Here is a 23,531-nt window from a genome sequence, read left to right on the forward strand (position 1 = left end):
AAAGTGCGACATAAGTTAGCTGGCAATTGTTAAATTCAGAGAAAGTAATTGAAAAGGCACTTGATTCTGTTTTTGGTAGGGAAAAACTACACCCTCAGAAATACTTCTATAGTATATGTTGTTGTATTTACCTTCAACTTAGCATAATAAACTTAGCTTAATAAATTCATAAAGATGACTTTTCCATTTTAGAAGAAAATGTAAGTGGACAACGTACTCATAAAGTAACTGGAAAAGATTGTTTGTGTGCATACAAGTATGATGTGTATGCACTTAGCCTTATCTAGCATAAAGTTTTATGACAGAGGATTTGGTGGGCTTTTTTTTTTTTCCTTTTGTAGCTTGTTTGCATTCCCATAATACATACCCCAGGATTTCCTTAGCGTGTGCAAAGGATGACAAGTGTCAGTACTTCATACAACTATATTTAATAAGTTATTACAGAAAAAAATAAAGTCCAAACTACAAAGTTTAAGCAGTTGTAAGCAATAGCAGCATTAAGCTCCATGTTTAGTCACAGTACTGCAGTTCCATACAAGCATTAGTCCAAGCCAAAAAGGAAGAAGCCTTGTTAGAATTACTAGCAAAAACAATCTAAGAGAACATGTAATAAAAGATACAGTACATTTAAAATTAGTTGAAAAACAAGTACAGAGATCTTAGCTGTGAATGCGCTAAAAGTTATGTCCATTACTTTGACAGTAAAAGTACAAATATCTAATACTTTATACCTCAACAGAACTACATCCAGGAAAAAAAAAAAATAAAAGAAATAAACAAAATGACCTCTTGTTAGCACCCTGGTTTTTTACTTACTGCTAAACTTTTTCTCATTTATATTTGAGTGAACCAGAATTATGCAAGCAATGTGATTTCTGACCGGCTACCCATTTGGGGTACAGAGAGTAGTGTCACCAACAGGAATAGAAAATACTCTGTGGTATGACTGAACACTATAGCAGCAGAGATAAGAAGTTTGTTTAAAAAAAAAAAAAAAAGAGAGAAAAGGAAAGAAAGGAAAAGAAAAAGGGTTTAGCTGACATCATACAAACTAGCATAAAAGCAACTACATACAAGCCAGATTAAACAAAAGAGACATTTCTACATATCTGTGACTAATCTTTCACTCATACCTTGCAAGTAGAGATGTCACAATACTGAAATATTAACATGGGAGCTTTTCCCAGTTAAGCGCCATTCTTTTTTTTTTTTTCTTTTTCTTTTTTTTAACTACTCTAACAGTGAAATCAGCAAAGTTATTTGCTAACTGCATATTTGCAATACAATTTGTTTTAGCCCATGCTTTGCTAGCAGGCTATAAAATACAAGCATGTAGGCAGAAATATAAGCATAAACTTTGTACCACTTAGCAGGAATTATTTATTCCCTCTTCATTCCTTAATCTCCTTTGTTTTCAATTTGTGTACATTCCAACCAGTAGTACCTAATTTGAGTCTAAATTTTACTTCACTATTTGATCTAGTCTATACATTACTTACAGAACTGAACACACAGAGGATACACAATAGACCGACTCCGGACACTTTTCTTTCCACAAGTTATGGATGAGCCGCTCTAACAGTAGCGTAAGTTAGTCTAAAAGGCCATCCATAACTCGCTGAAGTGTTGTTTTGTCCAGAGAATGTCACTGTATGCCCTGTTTACGCAACACCAGTTTTAGTCTGGATTGGTTTAGGTGACAGAACAGTCACTGGCTTCGGGAAGGGGTCTCCTGGCTGCACAGGAAAACAAAGGTGATGTAAATGGAGGTGACGTGACGAGTGTTTTGATGTTGCATTTGGTGTTGCCAATACGAAAGAAAAAAAAAAAGGACAAAGACACAGGAGAGGCAGAGAAGAACAGAGAAAGACAAAGAAGCTGAACTAATGTTCAGACGTGGTGGCAATATGGGTTACTGCATTGCTACCAGGAAACGGACGTACGTTATTCTGCGTTAACTAGGCAGCTACCAACACTGTGTGGTAACTTCATTAGAAAATGATGTGGGTACCTACAGTCTGCTCCATGCTGCCACTGATAAATGTATGCAAGAAGGAAGTTGTGCAGGAAAGGGTCATTTTAGTTTTAAAAAAAATAAATAACAGGGTGGCAAAAATACGATGAAGAATATATATATTTTAGGAGATTCAGTCTAAGACTATCGAAAAGAGTTTTAAAAGGTTAATGACGAGAAAAGTAATGGAGCACTGTGCTGAACGGGCAGGGTCAAACACCCATCGTTTCAATAGATTTAGTTAACTGTAACGGCAGTCGTATTTAATTGACACTGGTGGTGTATAAATCTAGACAGCGAACTGGTACTGTGACATCCCTATTAACTCCCTAAATCATTTTGATAAAGGAAAAGGCTTTTCAAAATATCACATTTTTTCTGCTTCATTCTGTCATTTTATTGCCCAATTCTTTGTTACAATTTTCCAATCACTTTACATAACCAACCGTTTCATCATTGCCACACTATTGTAAACCACATCAGCAAGTTAATACATAAAGCTTTGCATTTCAAAAAACTAGACACTTTAGTAACAATATTACAAAGATTTTAGCTTCAAAAATAACTGAAAATGAAAAAAATAAACTTTTAAAGAATTAGCATCATAAAATTAATTTATTCCAAGTAAAAATACAAAATAATATTAATGACATTGACCAGATATGAAAGTCTCTCCCAGAAACAACTATATTAATGGTTGAGAAAGCACTCCTTAAAGAAAATACGAAATAAAAATGAAAAATATGTAAATATGTTTAATTTTTTTCTTAGCAAAAAATCTTTCTAAAAATAACAATGAAAATTTGTCTCAGTACAAAGGCTACATTACTATTGAAAAAATACCAGCATGAAGAAAAGGTACATATTTGACAGTAGAAAAATGATTTTAGTGAATCACAATGTCTAAAGTCTGCAATGAAAATAAATCTGCAATAAAGATTTATGCCTTTTTTCTTTTCATTTTTCTTTTTTTTTTTTTATACAAACAGTACAAACAGTATTGCACATAACAACAAATAGTCGAGGTTAGGTTAGCCTTCAAAAAAATCGACTAGTTCAAGTCTCACATCAGAAAAGGCCACAATCGGACCTGTTGTACCCAGGGGCTTCTTAGTCAAGTTGCAGTTCAGAACTCCGTATTTTAAAAAATAACTTTTTTTTTGAAGGACCCTCTTTTAATAATAACATATTAACAACTCAGGGGCACATTCATTTACAAAACAAAAGGGAGCATGTTATAATTTAATAAACTAAAAAAAGTCCTCTTTAAAAAAATACAAACAGAAGAACTCTCACAATTCTGGTCAGTCGTGCATAATCACACTTGATTATAAATATACAAATTAAGGGAAAATATTTTTTCCACCTTCTGTTCACAACTTTCAGCACCAAATGGAGTTTGTTTACACCTGTTCTTTATGATAATTTTGCTTTTAGTTTTAACCCAACGTTACGCTGTATTGTACATCTTCCAGCTTCTCTCTTTCTCTCACTCTCTCTCTCTCTCTCTCTCTCTCTCTCTCACTCTCTGGGGGTGTGTTTGTACATGAAAGAGGGGTATTTCTTCAAAAAGGTTTACTTCTTTCACATAATTAGGTAGATTTCTGTAGGTTAGCTATGATCTTTAATATTACAGTTATAAAGCTCTAACTTCTTCATTTTCAAAAAAACTCAAATAAGCATGAAAAAAATAAAGTTACCCATCTGTTAAATCATTTTTCTTGCAGAATTAAATTAATATATATTTTTCTGAATAAACTTACTTAGAAAATATCATTTTCTTTCCTATATTTCAAAATTGAGGTATTGCAAAAGATCATGTCAGTCAGAAAGCATGCCTTTTTCTTTAAAAAAAATCATCAGCCGACTGTTGAAAACTGTCTAGATACAAAAAGTAGTGCATAACAAAATGTCTTGTACAGATGAAAAACAACAGAAAAGACACCTGGGCCGGGAAAAGCAATATCACAAAAATGCCCAGAAGTAACCTCAAAAGGGATAATTATAATTAGCATTTTAAACCAGTAAAAAACTATTTTTTCTTTTTTTTTTCTTCAAAAACAGAAAAGTTCCTTTCAAAGCCAATACTTGCAACTAAACATTGGGAAAAACAGCTTACTAAATTAGACGCAAACAAGGACGCCACGACAAACAAAACCCAGAACATTTAAATCTACTATGCGGTGTCATATCCAGTCAGATTGTCCCCAGAACTGCAAAAACAAAGGAAAAAAAAAGAAAAAAAAATAGTGTACACATTCTCACAATCATTAGTATACCAAGTGTGTTTATGTTTATATGCTATCTGCAGCCCCGTAGTTCATGCTAAAAAAATGTCCACTGTGTTAGCAGGTCTTAATTGTGTTCAAGCTTCACAGGATACATCCAGGGATTAGAGAGATAACGCCACATCCACAGAGCAGACATCTCATGTTACTTTTATATGCAGACATTTCTTTAGCACCACTTTTTCTAACTTCCTTAAATGTGCCTAGTTTATTAGTTTGACAGACTATCTAATTGGTAGTGTATGTATGCTATTATGAGCTCTTTGGTTTTCTGGACAAAGTCTGCAACTACAGAACTGATGCAAGCGTTAGGAGAGAGATTGTAACTAAGAGCTCATTTCTGTTTATGTACCTGTTATGAACTGTCAAGAGTGTGTTAATGTTGGATACAGAGGCTTTAACAGTTAAGTTTGATCACAGTACTAGACATAATCACCTTACTATATAAAATAAATTGCACGATATATAACAGAGCACCGCAAAGTACTTCATCTACCATCCACAAATTTGTTTTAAGAATATCCTACAGCTAGTTTTTATATTTGTTGTAGTATAGGTCATTCTGTAATGGGCTGATCCTAATTTCAGAAGCATTACATTTACTGAGGCATGCCTTCCTCCAGTCAGTAATCCATTTTTTGTCGTTACTCAATATTTTGTCACCTAAGTAGACTCATAATTTGTGCATTGTGGGCAGGTTTTATATTAGACATATATAAAATTTATTGCATGCAGCAACCTGATTAAGTAAACATGCAGTCAAAAAATATTGACCTTCCTTGGAAGCTTTTCTGAATGCTATACTGATCTCCTTTCAGCAGCCATCACTATTTTAATCACATATTCATTTTTTAATTGATACCCTAGCCTGAATAGAGTATTATGGTATTAGTAATACCATTTTAATAGCAGCAAAAGCTATTGCAGCATACATTTACATAACACTAAAAGACCTAAAAAAATAAAAAAAAAAAAAGAAAGAAAAACCCTCAGCAAAACAAAAGAAAAAAAGTCTGATCCAGCTTATGAGGTATCATCCTTACAAGTCAAAAATGGAGAGCAACTAAAGGCTTATTTTCTTGACGGGTTATTACTACTCTAAATGACCCAAACTAACGATTGCTGAATATCTGTTTAAGTTTTTGCTACATCTGCCACCTACTTGTGAATATTACCTTTGGTAAGTCATCTGCTAGGGGCAAGTCTAAATTTCTGAAAATAAGTGCATGCTCCAGTTTAAAAATAAAAATAACTATAATAATAATAATAAAAAAATCTTCATCACATACACATCAACCCAGTGAAGGCTGATGAGAATGGCAGTCTACATAATGTCACTAGTGACAAGTCTTGTGTAGGAAATTAAGGTACCAAGCAGATGTTTGTGTGAATCAAAGTGCAAAATCAGTACAGTTACACTCTGCCGGTTTGTATTATACTGGACACTGAGTTCAGTAATGTGACTGTAAATAATAATAATAGTAATAAAAAGACCCATATCTTCATTAAAGTCGAGGACGAATGCACAAATTTCCAGAACACTAAGCCCTGAGGCAGCGCTCTCTTTTTCCCTCGATTTTATCTACTCCAGTACTTGTTGCTGGGGGAGGCCTGGGGTTCAGCTCCAGCGGAACGGCACGTGGCGGGGTCGGTCACCTCCCTCCTTTACCAGTGGTTTGTGGAACTCTCGCCCAGCACGAGAGTGTATGCTTGCCCAGCAGTATTCACAGTAATACTGCAAACAGGTAACGTTGGCACAAAAGAACGGAGCAAATTTTCCACCGCACCGAGTGCCTTGGCATTCATCACACATCTGATCATCCAACACATATGGCTTCACTTCCACCTGCATCAAGAGAGAGAAATAAGTGTAAGTAGATTACATTGTTTTGCTGAGTATGAATAAAAGGAACAGTATTTTAATTCTTTTGACTCTGTTGAGGGTTTCCAACTGCTTCTGGATTAACCCAAAGGGCTCGGCCGTCAGCTTTTCTTACCAACCAGATTACTTGTCAGAAAATCTGAAGGAGCACTGCACTTAGATAGCCATTCAACATTTCTTGGAAAAGCTAAGAACGTGAAAGTACTAAGATGAAGGTATGGCAAAAATAGCGCCACCGAGGATTTTGCAGCTAGTAAGCTTCCAGGTACGTGAACACAGTTGTTACAAGGGCAGAGCGAGAGAGAGCAGCGTATGTGAAGGAAAGTGGATTGGCTGATAAAACAAACCTGTGTTTCTAAACTTCAGAGCTGAGAGTCTGGTGAGCTTCAGAGGTGGGGTTTTTTTTGTTGTTGTTGGTTGCTTTTTGTGAACTGCAAAAATGCAGGACCAGACTAACAGATGAAGAAATGATTCACGATAAACAAAATTCGACGCGCTACTGTTAAACACCCTGCCTTATGCTTGCAAAAATCACTGTCTACGTTTCTACGTGCTCTAGAAATGTGGTAAGATTTCACAGTTGTTGAAACTGTGGCCTTGCAATCAATTACAAATAGGCTGAAGCAGCTGACTATTCCAAGGACAGGGAATTTGTTGCTGGCTGTGAAGCACCTGTGCCAAACACAGCAGTACTTTGGTGCATGACTAGGCACTTGCCATAACACTACTACAGGAGCTGACAGCATGCGAGTTCTCTCCTCTTTCTGTTCCTCTGAATCATGCCATTTAAATTTAAGCAACATTTAAATTGACAGTTCATTTCTTCTGGGGAAGTCAGTAGTTTGTGCGTGTGTAATTCTTACGTCTCCGTGATGCTATTTATAAAGCGTTTAAGTTCAGTTAACTGCGTTAAAAAAAGACAGAAAAAGATGAGATATGCATATTTAGTAAATAATTTTGCTGTAACTGCATGAGTGTTACTGTCTGGCAAAGTCTGTTTACTGCATGGAAAATCTGACTGCAGTAACTACTCTTAAATGAATACAATATTAGACACAGAGCAAAGCAGTAAGTTGAAAAACAAGAAACTTGCACAAAAACGGTGAATTTTACTTTAGCTTGTCAACAAATGCTACTCATTTGAAGTAAAGGTTATATGGCAAGTGATGTTTATTGCTTATGGAACTGATAGAACAGTCTTTTTTTTTCAATTACACTGTGCTACGGTATGACACTGGAGATGTCTGCGTACCAGACACCCTGCCATTGTCTCAAATGAAATCAGAAGAAGGCAGGTCCAGCATCCAGCACATCTCTAGATCTCCACCTACTCACATTTCCAAAATGTGAATTGTGAAGGTCTGAAATAGATTCTCTCACTTCTTTTCTTGTTTCCATTACTAGTGAAATAGTATTAAGAATGCGTACTGTACAATTCAGGGATTTCAATCTATTGGATATAAAAATTTGAGGACAGAATTAAATGAATTAATGCTTCTTTAAACTCATGGATAAACCTACATTAAAAACAGATAAAAGATAATGAAGTTCAGCTAAAATTCTCAGTCAACCATCTGGGATGAGTACTGGTCGTTGGAAACAACTGCCAACTAGCATCATTTGCGGATGTGTCTCAAAGCTTAGAAAGAAAACATGTTTTCAAGCACAAGTGATACATAAACCTCAAAGGGTTTAACCCTGCAATTAAGACTCCAAAATTCATTTTATTAGTCTCTCGGTAGAAACTGTAAGAATTCAGTGAACAAAAAAGACTTAGGAACAGCCTCATCTTAGATAAAATCACAACATGCAGTAGCATCACAAAAATAGTTTGAGGAGATGTAACTACAACCTCAGCTAATCTGACAACAACAAAAAAAACCAGTCCAGATTGTTAACGATAAATTAAAACCTGCTTGGACTGTGCTCTGCAGGTATGTGTTTTTAACTACATACTGCATGTAATGGACATACCCAGTACCCATCAAGCTGACTCTTATTAAACAATTCATAATAGATTAGGTAGAAAAACAGCCATCCTTAATGTTACACATACCAGCACTGCATGTTATGTGGTCTTTTGAATAATTTTAAACACTAAGTCCTCAAAACCTTGGGTGTTATTTGTACTTGCAATCAAGAGATGAAGATAGAAAGTCTGAAGATATAAGATCTCATGGAAATTAAGTAATGTTTTCTTTTAATGTCTTCAACTCAGAATTCAGTCAAGACATTAATTTCAGCCTCTACTTGGAAAACCCTTCAAAACTCGTAGACTGAGAAAAAAAAAAGGCAGCAACAACCTCATTTTTCTCCCTCCCATTTACACATCAAGCATTTTTTGGCATCTCTTTTTGGTTAAATAATACCCAAAATTTTGAGGTCATTGTTATCTATTATTCCTACAATAACACCTGCATTTGGGGAATTTAAAGGCTAGACATAAGTTGTGGAGATAAAAAGTTGCCTGACTGCAGAAACGCCATCAATGATACAAGTTGCCAGAAGCTGTATCAATAGCCAGAAATAAAATCTACCGATGCACAACAGGCAAACATCTAAAGCTAGCAAAAGAAGGTGGGTTAATTCTACAGAGTTTGACCTTCAGAATTCAAAACAAATAAAGCTGAGACTAAACTGAGTTTACCACCAACTATTTTCTGGTTTCAGTGTTAAAATTGTTACTTGAGATGTTTAGGGTCTACTTTTCCCACTATGCTTTAAATAATTAAAAATTGTAAACTGAAGAACAGAAATTAGTGTTCTCTTACACAGTATTAGTGTAAGGATGTTTTTAATCTCTGAAGTTTTATTAGTAACAATCACTTCATTTCATACCATTTTACTTACCCGTTTATCAATGTCATTGTGTTGGAGCTGGACAAAGCGAGCACTGATAGCAGCAATATAGCTCTGCTGATTAGAGAAAGCCACTCTGCCAGCACCTTTTGGATACTTCAACTCTGGGTCTGTATCAATGCCAGCATAGCAGACACCTCCGTATAAGCGGTCCATAATCATTGCCAATTCAACTGCAAGAACGCAATTTAAAAATATGGATTCAACATAAATAACAGTTCTGTTTGGTTTGTTGGATAAAAAGTAGTGGTATTTGCCTTAGCATGCTTGTGTTCCAAAGTCTAAAATAGCAAACCTACATGTTAGTTTTAAACAGCTTGAAATAACTGTATATAAACTACAGTAAAATTTAAAGGCAAAAAAAAAAACAGACTAGAAATGAAATTGCTGTGATAGAACTGTGGAAAAAAAATGCAGAGTTGGAGTAGGCGTGAGTTCAACTTTTTCAATTTGCTATATGATAAATTCTAGAAATGTGGTGAATGGGATTAAGTACTCAGGATTTATCCCAATTCCAACAAGTCTTGCTAACACTGCTTTAGATACAAGGTCACTAAAACATACTCCTTTATTTAGAATCTGTTATTTTAGCCTACGTGCTAAGAGTTTGAAAAGGCATTAAGGAAGTATTTTATATTTGAAACAAAATTTGGTGAAACACCAGAAGTTATACTTAACGCATGCCAACATTTAGGGTGAATTTTGTTATTTTTCTACAATATTAACTTGATTTTTGGTCTTTTAAAATGGTTTGCTGTTTTTCCTGACACCAACAATTTAAAAAGAAGTTATAAAGATCACTTAGAAGACAGTGTGAGTGTATGGCTAAGGAAACATACAGAAAGAAGGTAAAGAGCTGAAGGAAATGGAGAAGAGGCACGTAAACTGTGTGAGGGCGTACAGTTGCTGAGCCAGTTTCTCTCTGTAAGCTTACAGTGAAACAAATTTGATGAGTGAAGGAAAAACCCCTTGCAAAGCAAGGCATTGAGACCTGCCAAGTCAATGATTTTTTTAATGCCAACGTGTGAAAACACTTTGGTAGCAAGTAAAAATTTAGAAATCTGAGATGAAAAAGTATTAAACCATTGAAATTCTCACGAAACTTGTTAACTACACATAGAATAGAGACAATTAATAAACTGAGCACATTTAATAATTTAAACATGCATTTGTATAAACAAGTGTCACCTTAAGGGAAGACCAAATGCTAAGTTGTTTATTTGCAATGAGCAAACAAATGTCCAACCCATTTCACCAAACTAGACCAAACTCATACTCCAAACAGTAAGGGGAAACTATCTCCATAACAGAGACTAAATTTTTCTTTTGCTTTCCTGTGATTTGTAACCATTATTTAGGTAATGATCCCAGAAAGTAACAGTCTGGAGTAAGCAAGAACTTTTAAAAACACTTAAAATAATTCCAGCAAGTTACTCTTGCCAGTAGAAGAAGAATATACATGATTCCAGGAGCAAGGAAACCATGCAATGTTCAGACATCTTGCGTAAAACATGAATGAGATCTTGAAAGTTGCAAACAAGAAAAACTGGAAAATGACTGTCTGCTTTGGAGAATGTAACTATCTGTTTTCAAATGTAGTGCATAAACCAGCTATGAAAGGCCAAATGATATACAGTTTTATTAAGTGCTATAATTAGAAGTGAGGTGATGTTTAATTGTTATCATTTACATAATTACCCTCTCTTACAATTATGCCTTATTTTAAGATGGTGAGGAAAATGGAAGCTGCCAAGAAACCTCGGCTGAGAGAAATCTCTCTGAGAGCGGTGACTGAGGATCTTGTGTACAGCTTCCCAGAAGAATGATGGATAGGACTGGGCTTGGAAGAAAGAGAAAGCAAAGAGTTACAGTTGTTGAGGGCTAGAAAAGAGCTGCCAAAGGAAAACGAGGACTACCAAGAATCCTGGTCTAGAAGTATTTCTCTGGGACAATTGATAGTCCTTGTCTACCACAGCCCTGGAGAACTAGGTTTAGGATTAAGAGGAAGAGATGGTGTGCAGCTGACTTGGAGAGAGGTTGGAAAGGGACTGCTACTGGAAAGTGAGGGCTGCCAGAAGATCTAGGAGAAGTGTTTTGGCTTTGTGACTTTGTCAATGGCTTAACAAAAATATAAAGGTTAGGAATAAAAAAAAAAAAGTGATTGTAGTGCTGAGAGCAGTGTTAAAAAAAAACATCCTCAAAACAAACCAGGGGTTGGGATAATAAATATTTCCCCTGGCCTAAGGCTTGGGAGTCTTCTCTATGGCTCAGGAGAAAAAAATAATAAAAATGAAAGAATTACATTAGGAGTGGGTCTGGAAAGTGACCTTACATACAAAGTGAGGCTAGAAGGGAGAAATCTTTCCTCTGAACAAAAGCTGAGGCCTTGTCCATAGCTCCGCAGGAAAGTTAGAGTTAGGGGTCAGAAAGAGGGAGAAATTATAAAGTTGGAATGTGTCTGGAAAGGAGCCTGGAGAAGTTTGTATTCTAGTCAAAGGGCAGGGAAACTCATCTGCATCTCAGCAGGCAAATCAGGGTTAAGATTAAGATGGTGTATAAATACAGAAAAAAAAATCAGCCAGTTTCTGTATACCATGCAAATTTGAGGAAAACTGTTTCTATTTATTATCCAAATTAGTAATCTATTCAGAAGATCAAAAAATTCAGGTTTTGTATTTTGTAGACAAGAAGAAACTGACTGACTTAAAGTGAGCTATGATCTTGAGAAAATATGGGATATATTTTTTGCTCTATTTCTTTTAAACATACTGTACATCTCTAAGCAGAAAACATTAAAAAATCTGAAAACTCTACTACATGCCCAGCATTTTCCTTTTACTCACCAGCTCGGAGGGGCCGTGGAACTCCTCCAACAAAAATAGTTTTTCTTGGGTCCAAAGGCTGAGACCCATCCATTACAAAGTCACTGTCACTTAGGTTCCAAGGTCGAATTTGCACCTGTAAAGGGAATTAGATTGTTTTTAGTAGAGGAAGTTGACAACTGAGAATAAAGAAACAATTGCTAAATAGTACTCTAGTTAACAATGTAATTTTAACTTAGCAAAAGCAGTAAATCAGTAGCACGAGCACCAAAACATCAAGAACGTAGCTTATCTAAGTGTTTGAGAGGAGGTGGACAATTAATTTATCACCTCTAGAGGCCAGGCTTGAGTTAAATTTTTCATCGTAGCAAACTCTCCTACCTCATTAGTTCCCTGCCCCCAACTTGCATTTATAACAAGCAGTCTGTGAAAGGACTTCCAGAACGTTGTATCACCTGTGTATAATTACAGATGGAGTTTGGACTTCACATTCAAGGAACCACGCATTTTTAAGCACTGATAAATGGGAAGAGATTAATTTCTGTGCTTGGATACAATAGTTTATTTAAAAAGTGCAGTTGCTCACTTGTGTTAAGCAGCAAGCAACACAGCTGAGAAGAAGTCTTCAAACTTTGCAGAAAGAAACTGCTCACAATTCATTTGGATAAAGCTGTTCATATCTGCTTGTTGATCTTAGAAAGTACACACACACACTGACTCCGCTGTAATATTAGATCCTTCATTTATCTCTGTAAGCTTTTTAATAGTGTTTTAAGAAGGCAGCATATTTTTTCTCTAGTTATATTTATTTGTAGTTTCCATCTAATCTGTATGTATCCATAGCCACGAAAAAGATTAGCTTTGAAGGGTATTAGAGATGTTAACAATAGAAACAAGGTACCATATGTTCTGCCATAGCTTTCTGCATTACTTGTGTTTACCCTTCAGTTTACATGTGGTAAATTAGACCTACCTAAGTTATAAATTGGTTATTGCATTCAGGACAAATAATAATTAAGAAACCTAATGGATTACAGGAGATATTTGAAACTATCTGGTTTTTAATGGGGGGAAAGAAGAGGGGATAGTTAAATTTTTCATTTCATTGCATAAAGCTTTCTTTTCTTTCAAATAACATACAGTGAAAAATGTTGAATCTAATTGTTTTATAACTAACATTGTAAAAGGATGTGTGCTCCTGTGAGACACCAGAAGTACCAAATATAAAAGTTAATTGAATGTGACATTTATCAGAAAGAAGCAAATGTTAAAACCATGTTACGCCGATACAGAAAGTCAATTCAATGTAACATCAAGGGCAGCAGCAGGAAACGGACAAGACAATTAATGGTAAGTATTTATTTATTTATTTAACTGAAAAGAGTAACAGCAAGTGGGTTAGCGGCCAGCATAGGTGTCATGGCATAAGCTACTTACTGGTTTATCCTTAATTGTGGGACTTGACACACACAGGTAAAGTTTCCCATCCTCTTCCAGACAGGCGTCTATCAGAGCTTGTACAGAGCTTTCTTCCTGGAACAGCAGAAAGGCATAACCTTGGAAAGGATAAAGGTGGAGGAAAAAGAACAGGTTAATTTATGAAACATTTTTTTTAGTAAAGAAAACAGCCCACCAAAAGAATAAAATATAAGAATTTTCACTAACTTGAAGTTCTTAGTTTATTTTCATAAATTTAAATTCACCTAATATATCATACTCTCATCCAGTATTGATTTCAGAATGGAAAAGAGAATGCTTTCTGGATATGAATATCTATTTCTTTATTTAATGATTTGAGAGAGAATATAGGCTGGTAACTAGGGGGTTCTTCTTATCCTTATTATCCAGCCAGCAGACACATGCTGGTATCAGTGCTTATGATCTCACAATGGGAGTACGGAATTTCTGGTTGTTATATACAAAGAAAAAATACTAGAAGAAAGGGCCAAAGAAGCATATAGGTAAACAGATAAATAGCCTGCTCAGGACAGAGATGTTCACACCATGAAAATATGAATTATGGTTATTTAACTATACTACACATTTGCTTTGTAAGTACAGTTTATTTCTAAGCAAAATCACCTAGACTGTGTACTGTCAAATGAGATTTTCAATCACTTACCTAGAACAAATTTTTACATTTTTGTAAGCACTTTAAAACTGTGAAGTCTGAAGTTGTGAAACACTGAGAACATTCAAAAACAGTCATTCCAAAGGAAGGTTATCCCCCAAGGTGAGATTAGTGTTTTACCTTACAGATCACAAACATGCTGTTAATAAGACACTGTGACACACTAAGTCAAAAGTTAACTTTAGCAGAGTACACCAAGAAATAAGACAAACTTCACAAAGTACAAAGTAAATCTTTAAATAGCTGCTCATTTAAACTCTGCGAAGATTTAAACGCTTCTATGTGCACATACTTAACTCAGTCTGAAAAAAAAAAAAGAAAACGCTTACCTGAAAACAACAAGCCAGAGTGAAAAAGAATGGTATTTGTTGTGTTGTATTATGAGTCAAAAGACGTACTGTTGTTATTTATATTTAAATACAACAGTTCAAAAGGAAGAAGAAAGTCCAATAAAAATTACTCCAAGTGATTCCAAATTTTAGGACTTGAAATTAAGACAGTAAAACAAAGCGTGTGTGGCATTCAATGCTCTTCTGAATGTAGCTATCAATAAAGCTTTCTTCAGTTTTAAAGATTTGGCCCAAGCAATCACGTTTTGCCGCATCAGAAGCAAGCTAACACAGCACATGCTACGGTAAGCAAAATCATCTAAAGATTGGCTGCTAGGCTGAATACAGCTGCCCATGCATGCTCTTTTGCTGCATAATCAGCACAAATCATTTTTGTCACTGAATGTGAACGTGTTGGCTTTGACCTTTATAATTTGGCACCTATGTGTCCTACAGGCTACCTCTTTTCAGAAAATCCGCAGCAATTAGAAGCAGCTGGAGTTTAGTGAAGGACCACAGGACTTTACCTGCCTCAGACCCAACTAAGCACCCACCCAGTGGTACTCCATGTTTACATTATGACAACTTTTGGTATAGCTTTACACAGCCTATTTGCTATTAAAATAGTTGTAACTTACCCTAATTTTGCAGTATTGAGCAAATATTACTTGGTATGTCTTTTTAAATGTATACTGCACAACTCTGATTTATTAGAAAAGAAAAATGAATGAGACACTGCAAAAGCATTTTCCTCTGTAGAGCATTATCTGCCAAATCACCTCTTTCCTTATCGTCTCTAGGTCTGTGTGACTCCTGTATGACTGGCTCTTTCCGAGGCATAAAAAGAAGTGTTAACAACAGAACTTTGTCTACTTCAGATGTTTATAATCTTAAACCAGCAAAATATCTGAAGTTTCTTTAGCATGAAGTCAAAATCAAAATTGGTAAATGTGTTTTTTGGCTTAATCGCTTAGCAAAAAGGTGGAAAACAGCTTGAAACACTTCTTTCTCCTATGGAACTTTTCCAAGGGTCATAGTAGAAGGTTCCACCAGTAGTAGCTGGAACTGACAGGCATTTTTTTGGATACACTGAATTGCACGATCATAGAAATCACAAGCTAGATAAAATTAACCTAATTTTGGCTGCTTGATTACAAGGGCAGTCCAAATTAGTACAACTTCTGTTTTCTAACCTGAGGCCAGCACCAGCTGTGAACTTTAGTAAGTTAACAACTCATTTTTCTGAACCTCTATGACTGGAACACATTGGCCTGCCTGCTAAGGAGTCTCTGCAGGCTCTCTGAAGTCAGTCAGGTAAGGAGATGACAGCAGCAGTGTTTTGTTAATCTAGAGAAGCAAGCAGGCTCGACTAGCAAAGTACATATACACAGTGTTCAGTATTACTTCAGAATTTGGTAATTGCGCATCTGTTGCCGTTATTCAAGGGCTTTCCATACTCAGGATTAACAGAGGTTACAGAAATTAAAGGAAACTAATATGGGCAAGAAAGGTACCTGCCAAAATTGAAAGTATTTTTACTTATATTCTAGTAAAATATTATATTTTATATTATATTTTATATTCTATTCTATATTCTATTTTATTTTATATTCTATTTATATTCTATTGCTAATACTGATAACTGAGCCTCCACAATACCACTGCCCACACCTGCTCGTTCGTACAAGCATGTGCGTGCTTCCTTGGATGAAGGGAGCGTTTGAAGTGAACTCTGTAGCAGAAGATGCACTCTGAACTCAGATTGCATTATAAAAACAATAAAACTGGAAAAATACATCTACTAAAACTGACATTGCAAAAAAGAATTATTAAATTCTATCAAGAGTGAATAATGGTGGGGCTTTTTTGCAGAGGAAGAAAACAGCATTTTCAGTAAGTTCAGTCATCATTTAAAGAAGAGAGCAGCAATCTAAACTGTAACTTATTATTAATTTTTATTATCTTTTCCTGTCAGCTATGTTGGACTGCAAAGTTTGGCTACAGCTTTATAGAACTCAAAACATCCAGTTTAGATATTGTGTTCTGTTTTATTGAATATTTTTATCCCTATTTCTACTACAATGAGAAATGAGCCTAATCCCTAAAAAACTCTGCTTCTTGGCCAGTCAACTTCTAACATTTAGAATTAGCAATTGTAATGACTTCAGGGTTTAGAAGAAACTTATTCTATAAGGACAGTGGGTGACGTAGAATTAATAAGAACATTAGTTTCCAAAACAAAAATATATTAATCCAAAAAATGTGAATTATTTAGCAAATGCTGAAAGCTGCTTCAGATGCCTCAGCATCATGTGCTTCAGCACATTCCTCTCTGTGTATCATACTCAAATTTCTTAAAACATGGTAGGTTGGGTTTTTTTTGTTGTTTTGTTTGGTTTTGTTTTGTTTCACTAGGGTTCTCTGAACAGTCTTTTTCTTCATGATACAGGAATATTCCAGAAAGATGCTAACAGAGTAGCAGATGTCTCACTTATGAGCTCTAGAGTGGATTGAATTCAGTCAGAAGTTTTTCTCAGAGATTTCAACTAGCTGTGAGATCATTTCATCTCTTTATGTAACAGAAGCTTACCATTTTATGCTCAGCTTGCATCTACTAGAAATAATTCATAAACGTTTTAAGTTCTTGTACTTAAGAACAGCAGTATATAAGTTGCATAAATCATGAGTTCCGTCTTTCAATACAAAGCTGGCAAGATCAACTTATTTCTGGCTATTAGAATCACAGCTACTTTGCAAATAAAGAAAAAAATATATAATGAAGAGCTATATACATGTTCAAATACTCTTTGATCTTGTATCTATGGCAGAGGTCTGCATTTAATTAATTGATTTCATCTGTACTTGAGATCAAGTACCTAATTTCCCAAATTCAGCCCATTTAGAAAAATCAGGTATTTGTATTCAAAGGGGCATGTGTTCTCAGTTCTATAACACTGATGTTGGGCAGTGAAGAGAGACAAGTAGGAGAATATGAAGAGGAGGACTTTCTCTTTGCATACTGTATAGGAAGAACAGTCTGCATAGTCAAGTGTATTTATCTCATATGCACAATGGAAAAAAACACTTGAAAGAAGTTGAACTACCTCTGAAGCACATTTTCTTTCATTCCATCTTTTGAAAGTTTTTTCTAATGTATTCAGAATCCAACGTGACAAGATAATCTACCATCCACCTGTGATCTCTCTTACCTATTTCAATATCTACCTCATATTATTAAGGAAAAAATAAGATGGACTTAAACTTGCAAAGAAAATTAATATTCCAATTTAATATCTGTGACTTTATTTTATGGTTGAGATGGTTACCTCAAAAAGTAGCTTGAAATAGATGTAACTTTTTAATGGAAGATAAATAGCACTTTTTCACTTTTTTTCTGGATTTTAAAAAAATTGTATTTAAATTGTATTGCAGTTGTACGTACTAGAACTTTTGAATAGATTTGCTTTAAAAGCCCACAGTAAAGGAATATTTAGAATTAGTATGAACTAAATTACTAAATCAGTTGATGTGATGACAGAGGGTCATTGCTCAAAGTCACCGCTAGTAATCTTACCAGAGGATGCTTTGACTGTGAATAAAATACATTGCTAAATCCAAAGATGAAAGAACTATTAAAAATGAAACTCATTTTTGAAAAATAAAAATCCAAGGTGTTAAAAAAACCCACAGACTTTCTGAACGTTGCAGTGACATGACTGGATTTTCAAGACGACATCAAAGGCTTTAAATACTTAAGAAACCTTAAAATAGAAATGACTGTAATCTCACTTAGCTACTGCAGAAGAGTGAAATTATGTATTAGTCAGGGCTGCAAAGATTTCTTTTAGGCAGTCTAATTTTAAATAGAAGTGTATGACGCTGTCAGCTGATTCTTTTCTCAAAAAAAGTGTAAGGTAAGAAATGTGAACAGTTGAGCGTCTTACAGCTAGACTGCTATTGGCTTTATGGTGGTTGGTTTTTTTCCATGAGTACTAGACTGGGTATGAGTAATCTGATAAGTAAGAAATTCTCCATACGCCACATTGAAGTCGGGGTTTGGAGTATTTTTTGTTTGCTTTTAATTAAAGGTATGTTCTCCATATCCTCAGTTCCACAGCTGTGAAAAATAACCTAGAATCTACATAGTAATTAAATGAAGGTTACATAGTTAATTGGAAGACAAGATGCATATCAAGACAAGTCAACACAGCAAGCAGATCATATGGAAGGGTTTAATGAGAACAGATTCTGGATCAGTAGCCTCTGTGAAATGAACTGCATGTCTTCATAATCCCGGTTTTACTATTACATAGCCCATATCACATAGATCACTGACAGTGAAAGGTAAACATTTTACCTTTGCTGTTAGTGATCTTAACATACTCCAAATAAAAGAATCAGTGACTTCCTACACTGTCATAATTATTATGGAAAGTTTTTATCCATATCTTTTCCACATGTTCAATGTAAATGAAAAAAACATGTCCACTTGGTCCATGAGGACAAGGGAAAGAAGCCCTAGTGTTTCCTCCTCCCTGCTGAGTGGAGAGGACAGTATTATAATAATGATGCAGTGCATAAACACACGTAGAGATTTACAGAGTCCTTTCACCTCTATAACATGTCAAGGAGCAGAAAGGATTTGCTGGTCATTGCTACCTACAGTTTCTTTACAGTTTATGGAAAAAACATTAGTATCCAGATACCATCTCAGTTTTTCCTGTAGTAAAGATGCTTCTCCCCAAATTTTTTTTGAAGAAAAAAGTTTTGAAATGCACCCCCTCCTTTAAAAAATCCACTAAACTCATGGAGAATATTCTGAAAGGGAACTGAAACCTGTCCTTTTATGTGGCGTTTTACTTCTACACTGTGTAGAATATTGCAAGAGCAAATTTGTATGTTTTTTTCCTCTTTCAAAGGTCACCACCATTTTAAAACTTCAGACTTCAGAAAGCATAGCAGCTCTAAATCAGAATCAAAGGGTGTTAAAAAAAAGCTATAGCATACAATTTCCTTTATTATAGTTATGATGGTAGTCACATGAATTAATTATATGACAAAGACTTAATTTTTGATGAGGCAAGAGCTATCTCTGTAAAGTTTACTGGGTCAGCAGCATGAAATAGCAGGCATTTGCATTCATCAACACAAAAAAGCGCAACTAAATTCAGAAGTGAATTTGTCAATTTCAGTTTGCGAGGGCAGTATTAAATCACGGCTGCTCTGGGCAAAGCAGCTCTTTCTCATCTTCCACAGGGCTCAGGTCTGCTGCTGCTGCTTTAACTCTGAGCAGATGGCGGAAAAGAAACCAGTCTCCAAGTCTGAAGGAAAGCCCAGTTATTCCTGTTTGTCAGGAAGCCAATTTCAGATTCTACTCTGAGCAATATTAATATAGAAAAATTCTAGATAAGTCAGTAGTCTATTTGATTTCACCTGCCATTCCTTACCTCAGCAGGAGGTAAAATAAATTGATGACATAATTTTCGTGGCAGAAGACAGAGACCCAAACATCCAGTCTGCTTTTTAGCTGAAGTCAGTTATTTTTAGTTAAAAATTTTTGATACTGGATTTTACAACACAGTACCTTTTTAAAATTATATGTTTTTCTTAAGTTTTATTTTTAAAGAAGAGAGGAAACTTGCTACAGCTATGACGCACCAAACACTCAGAATTGATATGAAGAGCTTTTCTCAATAATCTTCAAACAAAAAGAGAAGACGTAACACCTGACGTCATTTACATAGACCAAGAAGCCAGCAAGACATTCCCCCATGCCTGTGATTCCAGCAGTCCTATGTGCACTTCACCATGACTTTGTAACTCTGTCTATAGAGGAACTGAAATGCAAGACACTTTTTAAGACAGTGCAGACGCTGGGCTTGATAGTTCTGAGATGGGGGAAAACAGGAAAGGCAACTGTTCAGACAAGCTATGTTTTCCATCCTTTACATTAAGGAATTTACCCTAAGAGCAATACCTTTCACTCCAATAGGAATGTTGCTTAGGAAGCCAAAATCTTAGAGAAGAGCTTCTGTTGTCTTACAGGATCACTCCACACTACTGACTCTAATCCAGCCAGAACAGCTAGTCAGTGTTCATCCAAGGGGAAAAAACATTACTACGGTTTAAGAATTTTCCTAACAAGCTTATTGCAATTGAAGCCACTGATCATCCATATCTGAAAACCATCCCTTCTGCTTCTGTTCTTCTGCACACGTACAGAGCTGGCACCATCATTTATCCATGAGGATGAAGTAGGGAAACAAAAATACCTGCAAAATCACAGTACTATCCTTGAGCAACTGATAGTTTCAAGGTCTTCATGTGGAATTTACTGCTAGAATTTTCCCCCGTTCTGCTATCCAGATGGTGTCAGCTGTGGTATCTGCAAATAGTTTGAAAACACCAAAGCTACGGATCCATGGGAGTGGTGTAAATGGACAACATAAAGGAGACTGCGTATGTACAGTATATCAAACAGTCAGAGCAACTAGAAAAAGAAAAAGGTTGCGACAGTTTAAATTGAGAGGATATTTTAGATCATTTTAAATTGTGATTTTAAATCCCATGTCTCTCTAGTTTATAGTACTTAACTAGCATTATTTGAAGATACCATGCAGGTTAATTCAGCACTTCACCGAAGAACTACTGACAGAAAAATTTTGTTGTTTCCTTTTCTGTCACATCAGCAAGCAAAGAGGAATAACTCTTCGATATTGGACAAAACTGTGCAAAGAATCAAGCAATTTCAGCTTAGAGTGAGAAAGATCTCTTCCTGGCAGCATTCAGAACATACTTTGTATGTTGGCATTTTCACTAATCTAATCTTACACATTTTGTGAGGTAATTTTGTAGTAAGTGTTTTTGGAAGGTTCTTTTTGTTTCATTTTTACAGCTTAGCTAAAATAAAGATAATTTAAAAACATGAAAATTGCAATTACTTGGTATTTTAGTTCTTTCCAAAAAAGAAATGCTGTCAGCAGTTTCCCTTAACAAAAAGGTTTCCATTGCTGACTACATCGCTTCAGCACTAGGTTTAATCATAAGAAGTCAATTTGTCAATTTCTGCTTCAGCGAGTTGCTGGTTAACAATAACTGCTTTGAATGTTCACTCACATGTGATTGTTTTTAAGCTCTAGTTGCTCAAGTCTCTCATCTCTGTTGGCTGTATAGAACAGATGCAGCTTGAAGACCTTAATGACAGAAAGTTTTTCCAAAACTCAGCTAATCATATCGGCTGAACAAATTTCTCTCTCAAAGTTTCTACTTAGCATGCACTTTTCTGGGATATCAGAATGGTATATTTTACAAAAAATATCATAGGATTTACCAAATCCTCTAAACCACTATGATTTTCATTTTATTAAATGAAAACTGCGCAGTCTCCATCGTGATGTAACAGAGCAGTGATTATACTGAGATAGTGTTATCCACATACGTCACAGATGCCCAAACTAGGGCGATTTTGCTGCTGTGCCAGCAGTGACACATCTGAGAGAACAGCTCTCTGCTGCTCCTAGCTTTTGAAACCAGAGGGAAGCAGATCCACTCCCGAGCAGCATCTTCCGACACCCGATGAATTCCTATGCCCAGTCTTAACCTCCATAGACCTCAATATCTCCGTTCAAAAACCTGATTTTATTCTGGAGCCCATAACACAGATTAACCCATATGTTCCCATTTATAAAACAACAGAAAATGCAGAAAAATAGAATTTAGTTTTGATGGGGAAAAAAACACTTTATGAAAAAAACCAGACCATCAGTAAAATTGATGTGGTTTTAGAAGCAGTTTATGAGAATCAGACAAATATTCAGCTGCTTTCATTTGACAAAAGCAGGCTGCTTCTTTCCTAGGGATAACTGACCAAAAAAACCCATCCTTTTTCTGTACTTCAATATGTTCACATTGCAGGTAATGCTTTCGACTTCTTCATTCTGTTGCCTTAATCATTGAAGGCTTTCAAGTAGTGGCTAGAAAACCCTCCCAAACCCCACATTTAACGTCACTTAATGATCTAAAATTTTCTTGGATCCAAAATGTATTTTTGACAACAAGTATGTATGTTCTAAAGTAGGATCAGAGGTTATTTCTGGGAGACTTCAATTAAGAAGGGCTTTACTGACCTTTGCTTTAGATAAAAATAAAGACTGTGTGTCAATGTCAAATGTCTCTCCTCCCTCATTGCATCATTAATATGCCGGGAAAGGCTGAGGACTGCTGTTCTGCACACACGCTGACATGCAGTTGACACAACAGTAACATTTACACAAGAAATAATTTGGAAAAAGTAGCAACCTTTCACATCAAGTGTGACAAATGTACATGCTTTCTGCTTTGAAAACTATACAAAGCAAGAAAGGGAAATACTACCTTTTGAGATATTTCAGGAGAGAACAGATGTTTAACAATGCAAAATTTCAGTATAAACAGTAGCTACATTAAGTTACTTAGTCTAACAATCAGTTAAATATGCATTTAATTTTTAAATGTTATCTGTTAGAGAATTCACAATCAGAACACATTTTCTTCCCCATACTGCCGCTTTGTAGTCACTACAAATACAGTGAAAACGTATGCCAGCCCTCCTGAGCGAGCCACGTGACGTATGAGCTACTCAGCAACTCAGTTTGATACAAACAGTATAATATACATAGATGTTTAATTAGTATACCTTATATCACAGTAGTATACATCATCTGCAAAAGTGACAAAGAGATGCACGCTCCTAAGAGCGTACAACTCAGTGCTCTTATTTAGGCAACAGTGAAGTCAGTCATCAAGCTCTATGTGCTTGTTTCACAAAACACAAAGCTTTCTCCTGAAGAGGATCTGCATCTCTGCTCCACCTTTGCTCTGTCCCTGAATTGGAATGGTAATGATCCATCTTCAGCTATTAAGAAGGTAAGTAGAGCACCTCCTTTCTCTTTAATATCATCTTCATGGACATTAAGATTTAAAGCCCGTGATCACAAGTACGGCTCTATTAACATTAGCTGCCCAACATATTCAAAAGTTGAAGTCAGTCAGTTACCTCTATACCACCAGAAAAGACACCATCCAAGATATACCTTTGAAAAGTCTAGAAGTACATAAGATGCTAAGCTGAATTCTGAGTTAGGCTGCAGTTCTGAAAGAAATAGCATCTGTTGTTGAAGGCAACATGAAAGCTGGGAGAGACTAATCCTGCAAAGCCACCTCAGAAT

The 23,531-nt window shown here is 35.6% G+C and overlaps 1 protein-coding gene across 8 annotated transcripts in view; it reads right to left on the reverse strand.

Annotated features, from left to right (window-relative positions):
- Positions 2,382 to 23,531, reverse strand: part of CPEB3 (cytoplasmic polyadenylation element binding protein 3) — an 85,728-nt gene continuing 64,578 nt past the window's right edge. For all 8 annotated transcript variants that reach the window (XM_021399269.1, XM_021399265.1, XM_021399267.1 and 5 more), the window contains exons 7-10: positions 13,303 to 13,421; positions 11,887 to 12,001; positions 9,035 to 9,216; positions 2,382 to 6,148 (exon numbers count right to left, since the gene is read on the reverse strand). In XM_021399269.1, the coding sequence (XP_021254944.1) occupies positions 5,921 to 6,148; positions 9,035 to 9,216; positions 11,887 to 12,001; positions 13,303 to 13,421 (644 nt within the window). In that variant the 3' untranslated portion in view covers positions 2,382 to 5,920. The remainder of the gene's footprint in view (positions 6,149 to 9,034; positions 9,217 to 11,886; positions 12,002 to 13,302; positions 13,422 to 23,531) is intronic.

Source organism: Numida meleagris, chromosome 5 (genome assembly GCF_002078875.1).
Source record: "Numida meleagris isolate 19003 breed g44 Domestic line chromosome 5, NumMel1.0, whole genome shotgun sequence".
Classification (NCBI taxonomy): Eukaryota; Metazoa; Chordata; class Aves; order Galliformes; family Numididae; genus Numida; species Numida meleagris.